The 14,428-nt window shown below is 47.2% G+C and overlaps 1 protein-coding gene across 2 annotated transcripts in view; it reads left to right on the top strand.

Moving 5' to 3' along the window:
- pemt (phosphatidylethanolamine N-methyltransferase) overlaps positions 1 to 14,428 on the top strand; it is a 72,156-nt gene that overhangs the window by 43,177 nt on the left and 14,551 nt on the right. For both annotated transcript variants that reach the window (XM_078417697.1, XM_078417696.1), the window contains exon 4: positions 37 to 182. In XM_078417697.1, coding sequence (XP_078273823.1) covers positions 37 to 182 — 146 coding nt within the window. The remainder of the gene's footprint in view (positions 1 to 36; positions 183 to 14,428) is intronic.

The raw sequence follows: 14,428 nt of genomic DNA, 5'->3' as shown, positions 1-14,428 counted from the left end.
TGTGTAACAAATGCTGTCTGTATCTTTGTTCTATAGTTTCACAGAAGCAATGAAGATTCAGCCAAAGCTTCAACTCCTTGATAGCCCTGCAGGTTTTTGCATGGGCTCTGGTCTTTTACTGGTAGGCACCATCTTTGTCATGAGCAGCTTCTTTGCACTGGGATTCGCTGGGACATTTTTAGGTGAGACAATCACATCTTACATTTGCTGTTATAATAGCCAAACAAGTTGGGATTTAACATTACGTTCAGATTCTCTGATTTAAGCATGCTGTAATTTTACAGTTTGATTTGTGTCTACTTGATATGATTGAAAGCAGTGCTGCAAGTTTAGTTTAGAGATACAGCACGGAAACAGGCTCTTCGGCCCACCAGGTCCGATCCGACCAGCGATCCCCGCAGCTGAACACTGTCCTACACACACTAGGGACAACTTTTACATTTACCTAGCCAATTAACCTACAAACCTGTAAGTCTTTGGAGTGTGGGAGGAAACTGAAGTTCTCGGAGAAAACCCACGCAGGTCACGGGGAGAACGTACAAACTCCGTACAGACAGCACCCGTAGTCGGGATGCAACCCGGGTCTCCGGCGTTGTAAGGCAGCAACTCTACCGCTGCGCCACCGTGCCACCAATGCATATTCACATTTTTTTAGGAGACCTTTCACGGTTAAAATAGTGCTCCCTCATAAAATACAGGATGGCTCACATGTACTTGTTATAAGGTAGACACAAAATGCTGGAGTAACTCAGCGGGACAGGCAGCATCTCTGGAGAGAAGGAATGGGTGACGTTTCGGGCCGAGACCCTTCTTCAGACTCATCATGTACTTAGTATATGTTTTGAATTATCTGCCTGTATTTTTTTCCAGCTTTCTGCTACTGAGAATTATTTCTTTTGTCAATGAAATATGAAGATAATTGCATTGAAGTCATCCTTGCAATTCTAACACGGATTCCACTTCAGTGGCTCAAAAGTATATTGTTCCCTTAGCAGTCGATCATTGAGACAAATTATACCTGTGGATGGATATCCCCATGGTCTTTTAATCACTAAGCCATTAGACAGCTTAGTTTTTTCCCTCTGCTTTAAACTCTGTTTTGATATGTGGCTGTGTCTGATGGTATTTATTGTTTGCTACCTGCCACATCACTGCTGATTTCAAGCCTCCAGCAGCGACACAGCAAATGCTAAAGAGACAAAGCGAAGCGTTATTAGATTGAATAATCCCCTGCAGTGCGGACTCATGCTGAACTGAGGTAAACAAAGCCACAAGTGACTCCCCTCAGTGAAATTGTGTTGTTTTAACAGCGTGGATATAGGTCAAGTGCGCTGATACCTAAGGTAGACGCAAAATGCTGGAGTAACTCAGCGGGTCGGCCAGCATCTCTGGTGAATAGGTGACGTTTCGGGTCGAGACTCTCCTTCAGACTCGGGGGGGGGGGGGGGGGGGACTCGGATTAATGGTGCTTTTATTGTCACATGCGTGACGTGCTAACGCAGTGAAATTCTATTTTGTACAAATAGTCCAGTAGAGTATTGCCAAATCCCTGATCCTCGATTAGCAAGTGCACGGAAATAATCTACTGAGCCCGCATGCAAGAGGCGCCATGTTTTGGCGCCATTTTCAAAGGCCGCGTGCACTCTGTCCCAGGCAAGTCCCGGCTGCTGCTGGGGCTCCAGGCATCTCCTTCCTTGGACGCCACATCCCTCTCATCGCCCGTCCACCATTGTTCCCGGGGGGGGGCGCCTGCCACAGTCGACCACAAGGGCGCGGTAGGCCAGACCCAGTGGGCCCAAGGGCCTGTTTCCATGCTGTATCTCTAAACTTCCTTCCTCGACCAACCGCCGTTCCATTGACTCCATCTACACCTCACGCTGCCTCGGCAAGGCCAGCAGCACAATCAAGGACGAGTCGCACCCTGGCCACTCCCTCTTCTCCCCTCTCCCATCAGGCAAAAGGTATAGAAGTGTGAGAACGCCACACCTCCAGATTCAGGGACAGTTTCATCCCAGCTGTTATCAGGCAACTGAATCATCCTACCACAACCAGAGAGCAGTGCTGTACTGCTGTCTATCTCTTTGGTGACCCTCAGACTATCTTTGATGGGACATTACTGGCTTTACCTCTCACTAAATGTTATTCCCTTATCCTGTATCTGTACACTGCAAATGGCTGGATTGTAAACATGTATTGTGTTTCCGCTTGCTGGTTAGCACGCAACAAAAACTTTTCACAGTACCTCGGTACACGTGACGATGAACTAAACTAAACTAAACTAATTGTAAACTGAACAGTATCCACTATCATCAAAACATGCAGTAAGTCTGCATCATCTTTTTTGTTTTGCAGAATTCTGGTTAAATCATGCACTCATTCTTATTTTAACCAAAAATAATCAATTATTACAAGAATAATATGTGCAATACTAAACAATACCAACAAACCCACCACCTTAGTACAAAGTAAAACAAATAGACAATAGACAATAGGTGCAGGAGGAGGCCATTCGGCCCTTCGAGCCAGCACCGCCATTCAATGTGATCATGGCTGATCATTCTCAATCAGTACCCCGTTCCTGCCTTCTCCCCATACCCCCTGACTCCTCTATCCTTAAGAGCTCTATCTAGCTCTCTCTCTTGAATGCATTCAGAGAATTGTCCTCCAGTGCCTTCTGAGGCAGTGAATTCCACAGATTCACAACTCTCTGACTGAAAACGTTTTTCCTCATCTCCGTTCTAAATGGCCTACCCCTTATTCTTAAACTGTGGCCCCTTGTTCTGGACTCCCCCAACATTGGGAACATGTTTCCTGCCTCTAACGTGTCCAATCCCTTAATAATCTTATACGTTTCGATAAGATCCCCTCTCATCCTTCTAAATTCCAGTGTATACAAGCCTAGTTGCTCCAGTCTCTCAACATATGACAGTCGTTAAATATCAAATATACTGAGTATTAAACAACTATGTTACAACCTTTATCAAGGTTACATTCCACCCCCCATGGCGCCCGTGAACAGCGCGTAGACCGACCCACTCTAGTACCAGCCGGGCACGGACATAACCCCGCAAAAGGGACAGGCAGCCGGTTCGGGCAGAGCCCTCTTCTGCCTGGCGCCGTGACTCGTGGATGGCCGGCTTCGCCAGGCCGAGGAACAACACAACCAGGACATCTGCAGCTCTACCCTCTCCCCTATGCGCACGCAGTGTGTACTAATTGTTAGTAATGAAATTAAGTGAGGATGAGGCATTTGGTGGCGATTTTTACTTTGCATTTTGAATGCGTTTGCATTTAAAATGCCACTCATTGCCTCGCCACAAGAATGAGACAACACTCCGCCGATTCCTTGATCGACATCATTTAAAAACCCCTGGGCGCTGCGTGAACGAGGCCCTCATTGCGTCTCACCTTTGAGCTACCCATCAGTCCAGTGGCAGGAATATCGGGTTACCATGGAAACAGCCAAGGAACAGAACACAACGACGTGAAGGGAAGAGTTAAAACTTCTTGCAGATTCATGAGGAGCCGGTGTTTGCTGTAAGGTGTTAGAACAGGAAAGTGTTGAAACAACAAGCATAAAAACTACAAGCAACCCACAAGATTTTAGTTTAGTTTAGTTTAGAGATGCAGCGCGGGAACAGGCCCTTCGGCCCACCGAGTCTGTGCCGACCAGTGATCCCCGCACATTAACACTGCCCTGCACACACTAGAGCCAATTTACAATTTTACCAAAGCTGATTAACCTGCGTTTGCTGATCGATGGTCAGCCTGGACTCAGTGGAAGAGGGGCCTGTTTCCATGCTGTATCTAAAAAAAAACCAGGAAATCACTGCTAGGGGCGACACAGACATGCGGCGGTGGGGTTGCGGCCTCACAGCGCCAAAGACGAAGGTTCGATCCTGTCAACAGGTGCTGTCTGTACAGAGTTTGTACGTTCTCCCTGTGACCGCGTGGGTTTGCTCCGGGTCCTCCAGGGTCCTCCCACATTCCAAAGACATACTGGTTTGTAGGTTAATTGGCTTCTGTAAATTGTCCTTAGTGTGTAGGATAGTGCTAGTGTGATCACTGGTCGGCGCGGACTTGATGGGTCGATGGGCCTGTTTCCATGCTCTATCTCTGAAGTCTAATGTCTAAAAGTCTGAGACAGCAGCAAAATGTTGCAGTTGAACAAGCCAGGATATTTATAATTCTGGACTTACTTGATAAACCATCGCTATAATCTCGAAAGTTTAGTTTAGTTTTAGTTTAGACATACATCACAGAAACAGGCCCTTCAGCCCATCGAGTCCTCACTGACCTGCGATCCCTGCACATTAACACTGATAATCCGATTCTCAACACTACCCTACCCACACTAGGGACAATTTGACAGTTATACCAAGCCAATTAGCCTACAAACCCGTACGTCTTTGGAGTGAGGGAGGAAACCGAAGATCTCAGAGAAAACCCACGCAGGTCACGGGGAGAATGTACAAACTCCGTACAAACACGCACGCGTAGTCTGGATCGAACCCGAGGCTCTGGCGCTGTGAAGCAGCAGCTCTACCTCTGAGCCACCGTGCCGCCCTTCAATGCTTCAAAGCCAAAGCTTCAATGTTTTGTTACTGTGTTGAACTCCCCTCCCTCCCCCCCAAACAAAGTCATCTTATCAATGTCACATGCTCCACAACCACTGAAAAGGGTGACTTGGAAAATAAAAATCTAAGTAGCTGTAAACTTGCAGGCACCTTTTTAGCTGCAGGCAAATGCAACAGGAAAGCAGGAACAATTGGCTAATGGTTCTGTCTGGATCCACAGTTTACATGCACAATATGTGTCTTCATAGTTGGCCAAATTGCTTTAGGAAAATTGAGATATTTCCATATATTCCCAGAAATAAAATATTGTTTATCCTAATGCTATCAATAAAAACAGTGATGTGGAATGTGATACTGTTCAGTAAACACCATCCATGACCCTCTCTCCTAATTTTCTCTTTTTTCTTGTATACGTGCAATTGTACATGTATTTTCACAGAACATTATTGAAACATAGAAAGTAGGTGCAGGAGGAGGCCATTCGGCCCTTCGAGCCAGCACTGCCGTTCAATATGATCATGGCTGTTCATCCAAAATCAGTACCCCGTTCCTGCTTTCTCCCCATATCCCTTGATTCCGTTAGCCCTAAGAGCTATATCTAACTCTCTCTGGAATATATCCAATGAATTGGCCTCCACTGCCTTCTGTGGCAGAGAACTCCACAGATTCGCAACTCTGGGTTAATTTTTTTTCCTCATCTCAGTCCTAAATGGCCTACCCCTTATTCTTAAACTGTGATCCCTGGTTCTGGACTCATCCGACATCGGGAACATTTTTCCTGCATCTAACCTGTCCAATCCCTTAAGAATTGTACATGTTCCTATAAAATCCCCTCTCATCCTTCTACATTCCAGTGAATATAAGCCCAGTCGATCCATTCTTTCATCGTATGTCAGTCCCGCCACCCCGAATTATGAGTTAACGAAAGTTTTAATGCGCCTCTTTCTAAGTTATTACAGCTTCACACAAAAATGTGTTCTTTAGACTAGAGATGTAGCACAGAAACAGGCCTTTCGTCTCACCGAGTCCATGCCAACCAGCGATTATCCCGTACACTAACCTACACGCACTAGGGACAATGTTTTACAACTTGTAGAGAAAAATTAATTTTCAAACCTGTACATCTTTGGGATGAGGGAAGAAACTGTAGCTCCTGGAAAGAAGCCATGGGCGAATGTACAAATTCCACACAGACAGCACCGTTCATCAGGATCGAACCCGGGTCTCCGGTGCTGTGAGGCAGCAACTCTACCACTGTGCCACCCTTCTCTTCGCAGTATTTACTATAACAGCATTTCAAAGGCACCTGGACAGGTACAGGGAGTGTAGCATAGGTTTACTAGGTTAATTCCCGGAATGGCGGGACTGTCATATGTTGAAAGACTGGAGCGACTAGGCTAGTATACACTGGAATTTAGAAGGATGAGAGGGGATCTTATCGAAACGTATAAGATTATTAAGGGGTTGGACACGTTAGAGGCAGGAAACATGTTCCCAATGTTGGGGAGTCCAGAACAAGGGGCCACAATTTAAGAATAAGGGGTAGGCCATTTAGAACTGAGATGAGGACAATAACTTTTTCAGTCAGAGAGTTGTGAATCTGTGGAATTCTCTGCCTCAGAAGGCAGTGGAGGCCAATTCTCTGAATGCATTCAAGAGAGAGCTAGAAGAATAGCAGAGTCAGGGGGTATGGGGAGAAGGCAGGAACGGGGTACTGATTGAGAATGATCAGCCATGATCACATTGATTGGCGGTGCTGGCTCGAAGGGCCGATTGGCCTCCTCCTGCGTCTATTGTCTATTGGGATAGGAAAGGTTGAGAGGGCTGTCGGGCAAATGGGACTAGCTTAGATGCAGCATCTTGGTCGCATGGACAAGCTGGGCTGAAGAGCCTGTCTCTGCATTGTAGGACTCTATAGTTCTATAATACGAGTGGAATAAAATGGGATTGATGTCGGATTGATATAAGTGAGTGCTTGATGGTTAGTGATGAAGGGACTGCGTCCACGCTTTACTTTGCTTGAGAGATATACAGCGTGGAAACAGGCCCTTCGGCCCACCGGGTCTGCGCTGACCAGCGATCACCTCCCGCACCACCTGTACAATTTTACAACTTACCGAAGCCAATTAACCTCTACCAGTTGCACCACCACGTCACCTATCAGATGTAAAGGGTCAAGTTAATGTTAATGTGTGCAATGTATTGATACATTCAAGAACAAAAGAACCAGTGTAATGAAAATGATAGGGAGATATTTAAACACACAACAATCCTGACTTAAAACAGACCATGAAAGGACAAATTCATTGCCAAAATCTTCAAGTTTTGCAATGTTTCAATATAGGTGCAAGATTGAAGTGCTAAAAAGACTAGAAATCAATTTGCTAATATTTTCAAATACAGTTGAGTAATATGTGCAAGTTATTATATCCACACAGAAGCAAGTCTCCCTTTAATGTTCATTTAAAGTTGTACAAAAATGTGTTGCCTAAGGGAAATTTAATCAGAGTGAAGTCTAAACCACGAGTATTTGAGATGAATGTGCATAAACCATTTTATTTTTAAATAGAAAACTTTAGTTTAAAAGAAGTTTGAAATGTACAAAAGATAGGCACAAAAAGCTGGAGTAACTCAGCGGGTCAGGCATCATCTCTGGAGAAAAGGAATGGGTGACTTTTCGGGTCGAGACCCTCGGGTCTTTTCTTTTCCTTTTCTCTGGAGATGCTGTCTGACCCGCTGAGTTACTCCAGCTTTTTGTGTCTGTCTTCGGTTTAAACCACTTCCTTCCTACTCGTTGAAATGTACAAATTGAATTGCAATTCTACAATTTGATGTTCAATAACAAAGCAAAAATGAAATAAAAATTGTAGTAAACTGTAACACATTTGGATGGCTAGAAATTTTGTCCATCTTAAAAATTAGCACTAAATCTGAGCCACGTTTAGATCTACCATTGTCCCGCACACAATTTACAATTTTACAGAAGCCAATTAACCTACAAACCCGCATGTCTTTGGTGTGTGGGAGGAAAGCGGAGCACCCGGATCACACAGCCCCACAGGGTCATAGGGAGAACGTGCAAGCTCTGCACAGACAGCACCTGTAGCCAGGATCAAACCCGGGTCCCTGGCGCTGTAAGGCAGCAACTCTCCCACGTACCTCAGTATAAGTGACAATAAACGAAACTAAAGTTGCGAGAATCCAGTGCCTAAGAATGAGTAGACAGTAGGAGTCATGGCTGCAGATGCAGAGCTGGGGGATACCTAGTGGGGAGTTATCCCTTCAGGAGAAGAGGATCTCAAAGGGGAAGAGGCTGTGCAAGTATCTAACCTGTTCTTTCAAATGTTGCCTGCGCCATAGGACTGAATGTTCTTTCTGTGTATCTCTCGGGCATTCCACTCATCCTTGACGTCACCAGTACCTTTTCCTTTTCATCACCTTATCAACGTGGAGTTGCAACACTTTGCCCAGCTCAGATAGTGAGGTGGTAAGTGTTTGAGGGGCCAAGGTTGGAAGCATTTCACATTGCATAATACTTTGGCACCAGCAGTCTGTACTTAGGCGCGACAACGAGAGAAGGAAACCCACCAATGTCGAGGAGGCTGCTCATAGAATCATTTTGCGCTGGAGGACCCTACCAGAGGGCGGCGCAGCGGTAGAGTTGCTGCCTTAACGCGCCAGAGACCCGGGTTCAATCCCGACTGCAGGTGCTGTCTGCACAGCGCTTGTACGTTCTCCCCGTGACCGCGTGGGTTTTCTCCGATTGCCCCGCTTCAATCCCACGCTCCAAAGACGTGCAGGTTTGTACGCTCATCGGCTTTTGTACATTGTCCGTAGTGTGCGGGATAGTGCTAGTTAACAGGATCATCGCTGGTCGGCGTGGACTCGTTGGGCCGAAGGGCCTGTTTCCACGCTGTATCTCTAAAGTCTAGAGGAGTACAGACACAAAGTGCTGGAGTAACTCAGAGGGTCAGGCGGCATCTCTGGAGAGAAGGAATGGGCGACGATTCGGGTCGAGACCCTTCTTCAGGAGAATATGTAGCAAGGCTAATGCAAACGCATGTGCAACCCCTGTCCCTGCTACCCCTGGCCTCCTTGGTGTTATTGTTAAGTAATTGAGAGCGCTGTTGTTGGAGCATCGCGTGAATAACGACAGCAAAGTGGATTTTGTAGATGCTCTTGGCATCTCCTAGCCACAGTAGTGGGGGGAGCGAATGTTGAAAGAGGAGTGGTTGAAATGCATTGCTTTGTTCCAAATGGTTTCGTGAGACACAGCACAGAAACAGGCCCTTCGGCCCACCTGGTTCACACACCGACCATCGGTCACTAGTTTTATGTTATCCCACTTCTGCACTCAGTCCCCACACACAGGATGGGGTCACGGGCGGCCAAGTATGGTGATTAAAATGGCGGACCTTGCCAAGTATATCACAAGTAAAGAGCTTGCCTGCAGAAAACACTGCCCGAAGAAGTCAGCTGACATTATCAAAGACTCACACCAGCCTGGCCACTCTAACAACTCGTTACTACCATCTCCACGAAGGGACAGGAGCCTTCAGATTCTCAAAAAGAATTTCACCATGCAGAGGCCCATGAAGCACCATTGAACTATTGAACATCCCCACCTTCTCAAGGTGGCTATTTTAGTTTAGAGATACGGTAAGGAATCAGCACCTTTGGCCCACCGAGTCATGAGGTCCTAAGGAATAGGAATAGAATCAAGTCTACTCTGCCATTCAATCATGGCTGATCCATCTCTCCCTCCTAACCCCATTCTCCTGCCTTCTCCCCGTAACGGCTGACACCTGTACTAATCAAGAATTTATCTTATCTCTGCCTTAAAAATATCCACTGGCTTCTGTGGCAAAGAATTCCGCAGATTCACCCCCCTCTGACTAATGAAATGTCTCCTCTTCTCCTTTCTAAAAGAAGGTCCTTACATTCTGAGTCCGCACCGACCAGCGATCCCCGCACATTAACACTACCCAACACACACCAGGGACAATTTTACAGTTATACCAATTAACCTACAAACCTGTACACCTTTGGAGTGAGGGACGAAACCAAAGATCTGGGAGTAAACCCAGGCAGGTCACGGGGAGAAGGTACAAACTCCGTACAGACAAGCACCCGTAGTCAGGATCGAACCAGGGTCTCTGGTGCTGTAAAGCAGTAGCTTGACTGCTGCGTCACAGTGCCGCCTGTATGTTCCATTACCTCCAGATACAACATCAGTTTCTTCCCATCAGATATCAAACTCATGAATCACCCTGCACAACCCTAACCACAACCCTACCTCAGCACTGAACTATTGATCTTGCCTTGCTAAGGATGCACAACGTACATCGTCTTGAGATAATAATGGCGCACCTGGAATAGGCGATAATTTAATGTGTACATACTTGTTATGATGTTGCGGGTAATGTACCTGTAAAGCTGCAGCAAGTAAGAATTTCATTGATCTGATTCCGGAACACATGACGATTAAACACTCTTAACTCTTAACTTCCCACTCTATGGCGCGGCGGTAGAATTGCTGCCTTACAGTGCTTGCAGCGCCGGGGACCCGGGTTCAGTCCCGACTACGGGTGCTGTCCGTACGGAGTTTGTACGTTCTCCCAGTGACCTGCGTGGGTTTTCTCCGAGGTCTTCGGTTTCCTCCCACACTCCGAAGACGTACAGATTTGTAGGTTAATTGGCTTGGTGTAAGTGTAAATTGTCCCTAGTGTGTGTTGGTAAGATAGTGTTAATGTGCAGGGTTTGCTGGTCGATGCGGACTCGATGGGTCGAAGGGCCTGTTTCCGCTCTGTATCTCTAAATTAAACTAAACTATTGAAGACAAGATTTGGCAGGATGGCCGACTGTAAAAGCCTGGCTCTCGAGTGTCACTGTGACATTTCCAAAATTCAATAAGGTGACTTCATTTTTTTGCTCCACATAAATGTTACATGTTAAATAATGGCGATGATGATGATGATGATGATTTATTGCCACACGTGAAAAGACATATTTATTGTCACATGTGAAAATACCCGAGGTATGCAAAGAGTCACCACATAAAGAGCACCGACAAAGTAACAAGTATCCCGTTTTAACGCGAACCATTTTTCACACATTCCATTTGTGCTCCCCCCTTAGTTCTCGGCCGTTCCCACCAGGCCGTGTCCGCCTTCGTTATATTCCCCCTTGTTTTCCCTCTTGGTGGTTCCCCCCGCATCCGATCTCCGGCACCCACTGGTCCCATCCTCGACCCCCTTTGCCCGCGTACATCCACGCGTGTCATCCACACACATTAACGTGCCTGATGTTATACGTGCTCCAGCATGGTCCACATACCCCGGTCAGCCAAAACATTATGACCACTGACAGGCGAAGTGAATAACATTGGTTATCTCGTTACAATGGCACCTGTCAAGGGGTGGGATATATTAGGCAGCAAGTGAACAGTCAGTTCTTGACGTTGATGTGTTGGATGCAGGAGAAATGGGCAGGAGTAAAGACCTGAGCGTCTTTGACAAGGGCCAAATTGTTATGGCCAGATGAGTGGGTCAGAGCATCTCTGAAACGGCAAGGCTTGTGGGGTGCTCCCGGTCAGCAGTGGTGAGTACCTACCGACAGTGGTCCGAGGAGGGACAAACCACAAACCGGTGACAGGGTGTTGGGCGCACAAGGCTCATCGATGCGTGAGGGCAACGAAGGCTATCCCGTCTGGTCCGAACCGACAGAAGGTCTACTGTGGCACAAGTCACAGAGAATTGTAATGGTGATCACAGGAGGAATGTGTCACAAATACACAGTGCATCGCACCCTGCAGAAGGACCAGATGTAATATGTCAACTGAAACAATAATGCCACGCTGCACTTATGAAATGGTAGATTTAGGATGACAACGCAAAACAGGCAGCATCAAATTGGCAGCAGCACTGCCTAAATGTTCCACGTCTATGTCCTGCAGCCTGAAGCAATGACCTTTGTTCAGCAGACACTAATTCCATCCCTTTTTTCCAGGCATCCATCCGAAACCAATCCACCCTCTGGGACGTACTTTGCAGCCACGAGACCATTCCGTCATCTGCTTCCGTCTCCCAACCCCTCCCTCCTGCCTCTCTCTGCTGCTGGAGCGTGGATTGGTTTTGGACTGACGACTGGAAAAAAGGGATGGAATCAGTGGCTGGGCCACAAAGGTCATTGCTTCAGGCTGCAGGACACGGATGCGGAATATTTACGCTCCATTATTGTGCCCTCCACTGACGGTCACGCATCCAAAACCGCGACTTTCCAGCCTGGTGCTGGATTCCATTCACTCGTCCACTGCCCTGAACGCACGGACGTACAATAGCTCACGGCTAAATAACGGGTAGTGTGAGAAAATAACTGCAGATGCTGGTACAAATCGAAGGTATTTATCCACAAAATGCTGGAGTAACTCAGCAGGTCAGGCAGCATCACAGGAGAGAAGGAATGGGTGACGTTTCGGGTCGAGACCCTTCTTCAGTCTGAAGAAGGGTCTCGACCCGAAACGTCACCCATTCCTTCTCTCCTGTGATGCTGCCTGACCTGCTGAGTTACTCCAGCATTTTGTGACTAAATACCGCTAAATAACAGCTCGATTGTAAAAGTCTCCTCCTTGCACTCCATTCCTCAGCCCTCTCTTTCTTGTCGTCCTTTTTAACCCTGCAACCATTCCACTCCACCAATATGACCACTGGACCATCGTCACACTAGCGTTCTCTCCTTTGGAATGCGCGTTTCAGTCTCCAGCATCCCTTAAATAGACACAAGCAGCTGGAGTAACTCAGCGGGACAGGCAGCATCTCTGGAGAGAAGGAATGGGTGACGCTTCAGTACGAGACCCTTCTTCAGACCCTTGTCCCTTAACCCTGGTGAACCCTACATCAATATTTCTGCCTCCTTTCTTCTCCTTTCTTTCTCCCAGCCTTTCCTTACAACCTTTGACGAAGCTTTTGGCCATCCAGCCTCATATCTTCTTTATTTTAGACTTTAGAGATACAATGCACAAACAGGCCCACCGAGTCCACGCCAACCAGCGGTCACCCCGTACACTAGCACTGCCCGACACACGAAGGACAATGGTACAATTTTACCGAAGCCAATTAACCTGCAGACCCGAAGATAGACACAAAATGGTGGAGTAGCTCGGCGGGACAGGCAGCATCTCTGGAGAGAAGGAATGGGTGACGTTTCAGGTCGAGACCCTTCTTCAGATTCCTCAGATTCCTTCTCTCCAAAGATGCTGCCTGTCCCGCTGAGTTACTCCAGCATTTTGTGTCTATCTTTAATGTCAATGGGTGATCGATGGTCAGTGCAGACGCAGGGGCTAAAGCGCCCGTTTCCACGCTGTATCTCTGAACTAAAGGGGCCGCATGGTGGCGCAGCGGTAGAGTTGCTGCCTTACAGCGCCAGAGACCCGGGGTTCGATCCTGACTACGGGTGCTGTCTGTACAGAGTTTGCACGTTCACCTCGTGACCGCGTGGGTTTTCCCAGGGTCATCCGATTTCCTCCCACACTCCAAAGACGCACAGGTTTGCAGGTTAACTGGCTTCGGTGAAACATTGTAAATTGTCCCTCGTGTGCAGGATATTGCTAGTGTGCTGGGATCACTGGTCGGCGTGGACTCGGTGGGCAAAAGGGCCTGTTCCGCACTGTATCACTAAAGCTAAAACTAAAACTTAAACTAAACTAAAACTAAGCTAAACATGCTCCAGCACGGAAAACTGCAATTGCAGAAACTATACACGTTGAGGAGAAAAAACCCACATTCTCCTTGTTTCTACTGAAGGCATATTGCTACGCTCTGTTTATGAAATTATAGATTATGAGGATGACAATGGAAAACCAGCAAGAAAAAATTGACAGCTGTGCTGGAAATATTCTATATATGACACTGCCTGAAGCTTTGTTCACTGGTCACTAATTCCGTTCCTTTTTCCATGCGTTTCCATGCGTTTGTTTGAAACCAAAGCGCCCTTTGTGATACTTTCAGCCGAGAGGCCATTCCATCGCCTCCTTTCATTCACCACTCTGTCACAGACCCTGCTGTGGAAAGTTGCATGCAGGCCTCTGGGGGGTTTATGTGATTGTTTTCCCCGATGGTATTTGGCTGTCCGCCACTGCTCTGCCCTCAGCACACAGGCGATCGTCCAAACCGCAACTTTCCAGTCTCATGCTCCTTTCCACTTACTCATCCTGTGCCCTTGTTGACCGACATTTGCCGTGATCAGTCAGAGCATTGAGTGTAGACGTTGGGAGGTCATATTGCAGTTGTATGAAACGATGGTGAGGCCGCGTTTAGAGTATCGTGTTCAGTTCAGGGCACCGTGTTATCGGAAAGATGTTGTCAAGCTGAAAAGGGTACAAAGATTTACAAGGTTGTTGGCCAGGACTAGAGGGTCTGAGCTGCAGGGAGAGGTTGAGCAGGCTGCGACTCTATTCCTTGGGGCACAGGAGGATGAGGGGTGATCTTACAGACGTGTATAAGATCATGAGAGGAACAGATCGGGTGGATGCACAAAGTCTCTTGCCCAGAGTAGGGGAATCAAGAACCAGAGGACATTGGTTTAAGGTGAAGGGGAAAAGATTTAATTGGAATCTGAGGCTTACCGTCATAAAACAACTCTCTGGCGCTGTGAGGCAGCAACTCTACCGCTGCGCCACCGTGCCGCCACATCCTTCATGAGTTCTGAAACAGGGTCTTGTCTAGTCCACAGACTACACCGGGAATAGTGTGCCTGAACTAAGCCTGCCAGTATCCCCTCTCTCTCTGTCCCTCCCCGACTAGTACTGGTACTAGTACCTCGTACTAGTTTCACTGTCATCCTGCTGAATATCA

The sequence above is a fragment of the Rhinoraja longicauda genome, chromosome 21 (genome assembly GCF_053455715.1).
Source record: "Rhinoraja longicauda isolate Sanriku21f chromosome 21, sRhiLon1.1, whole genome shotgun sequence".
In the NCBI taxonomy this organism is placed as follows: Eukaryota; Metazoa; Chordata; class Chondrichthyes; order Rajiformes; family Arhynchobatidae; genus Rhinoraja; species Rhinoraja longicauda.
Note: the sequence above shows the minus strand (reverse complement) of the source record. Positions and strands in the feature narration are given on the sequence as shown.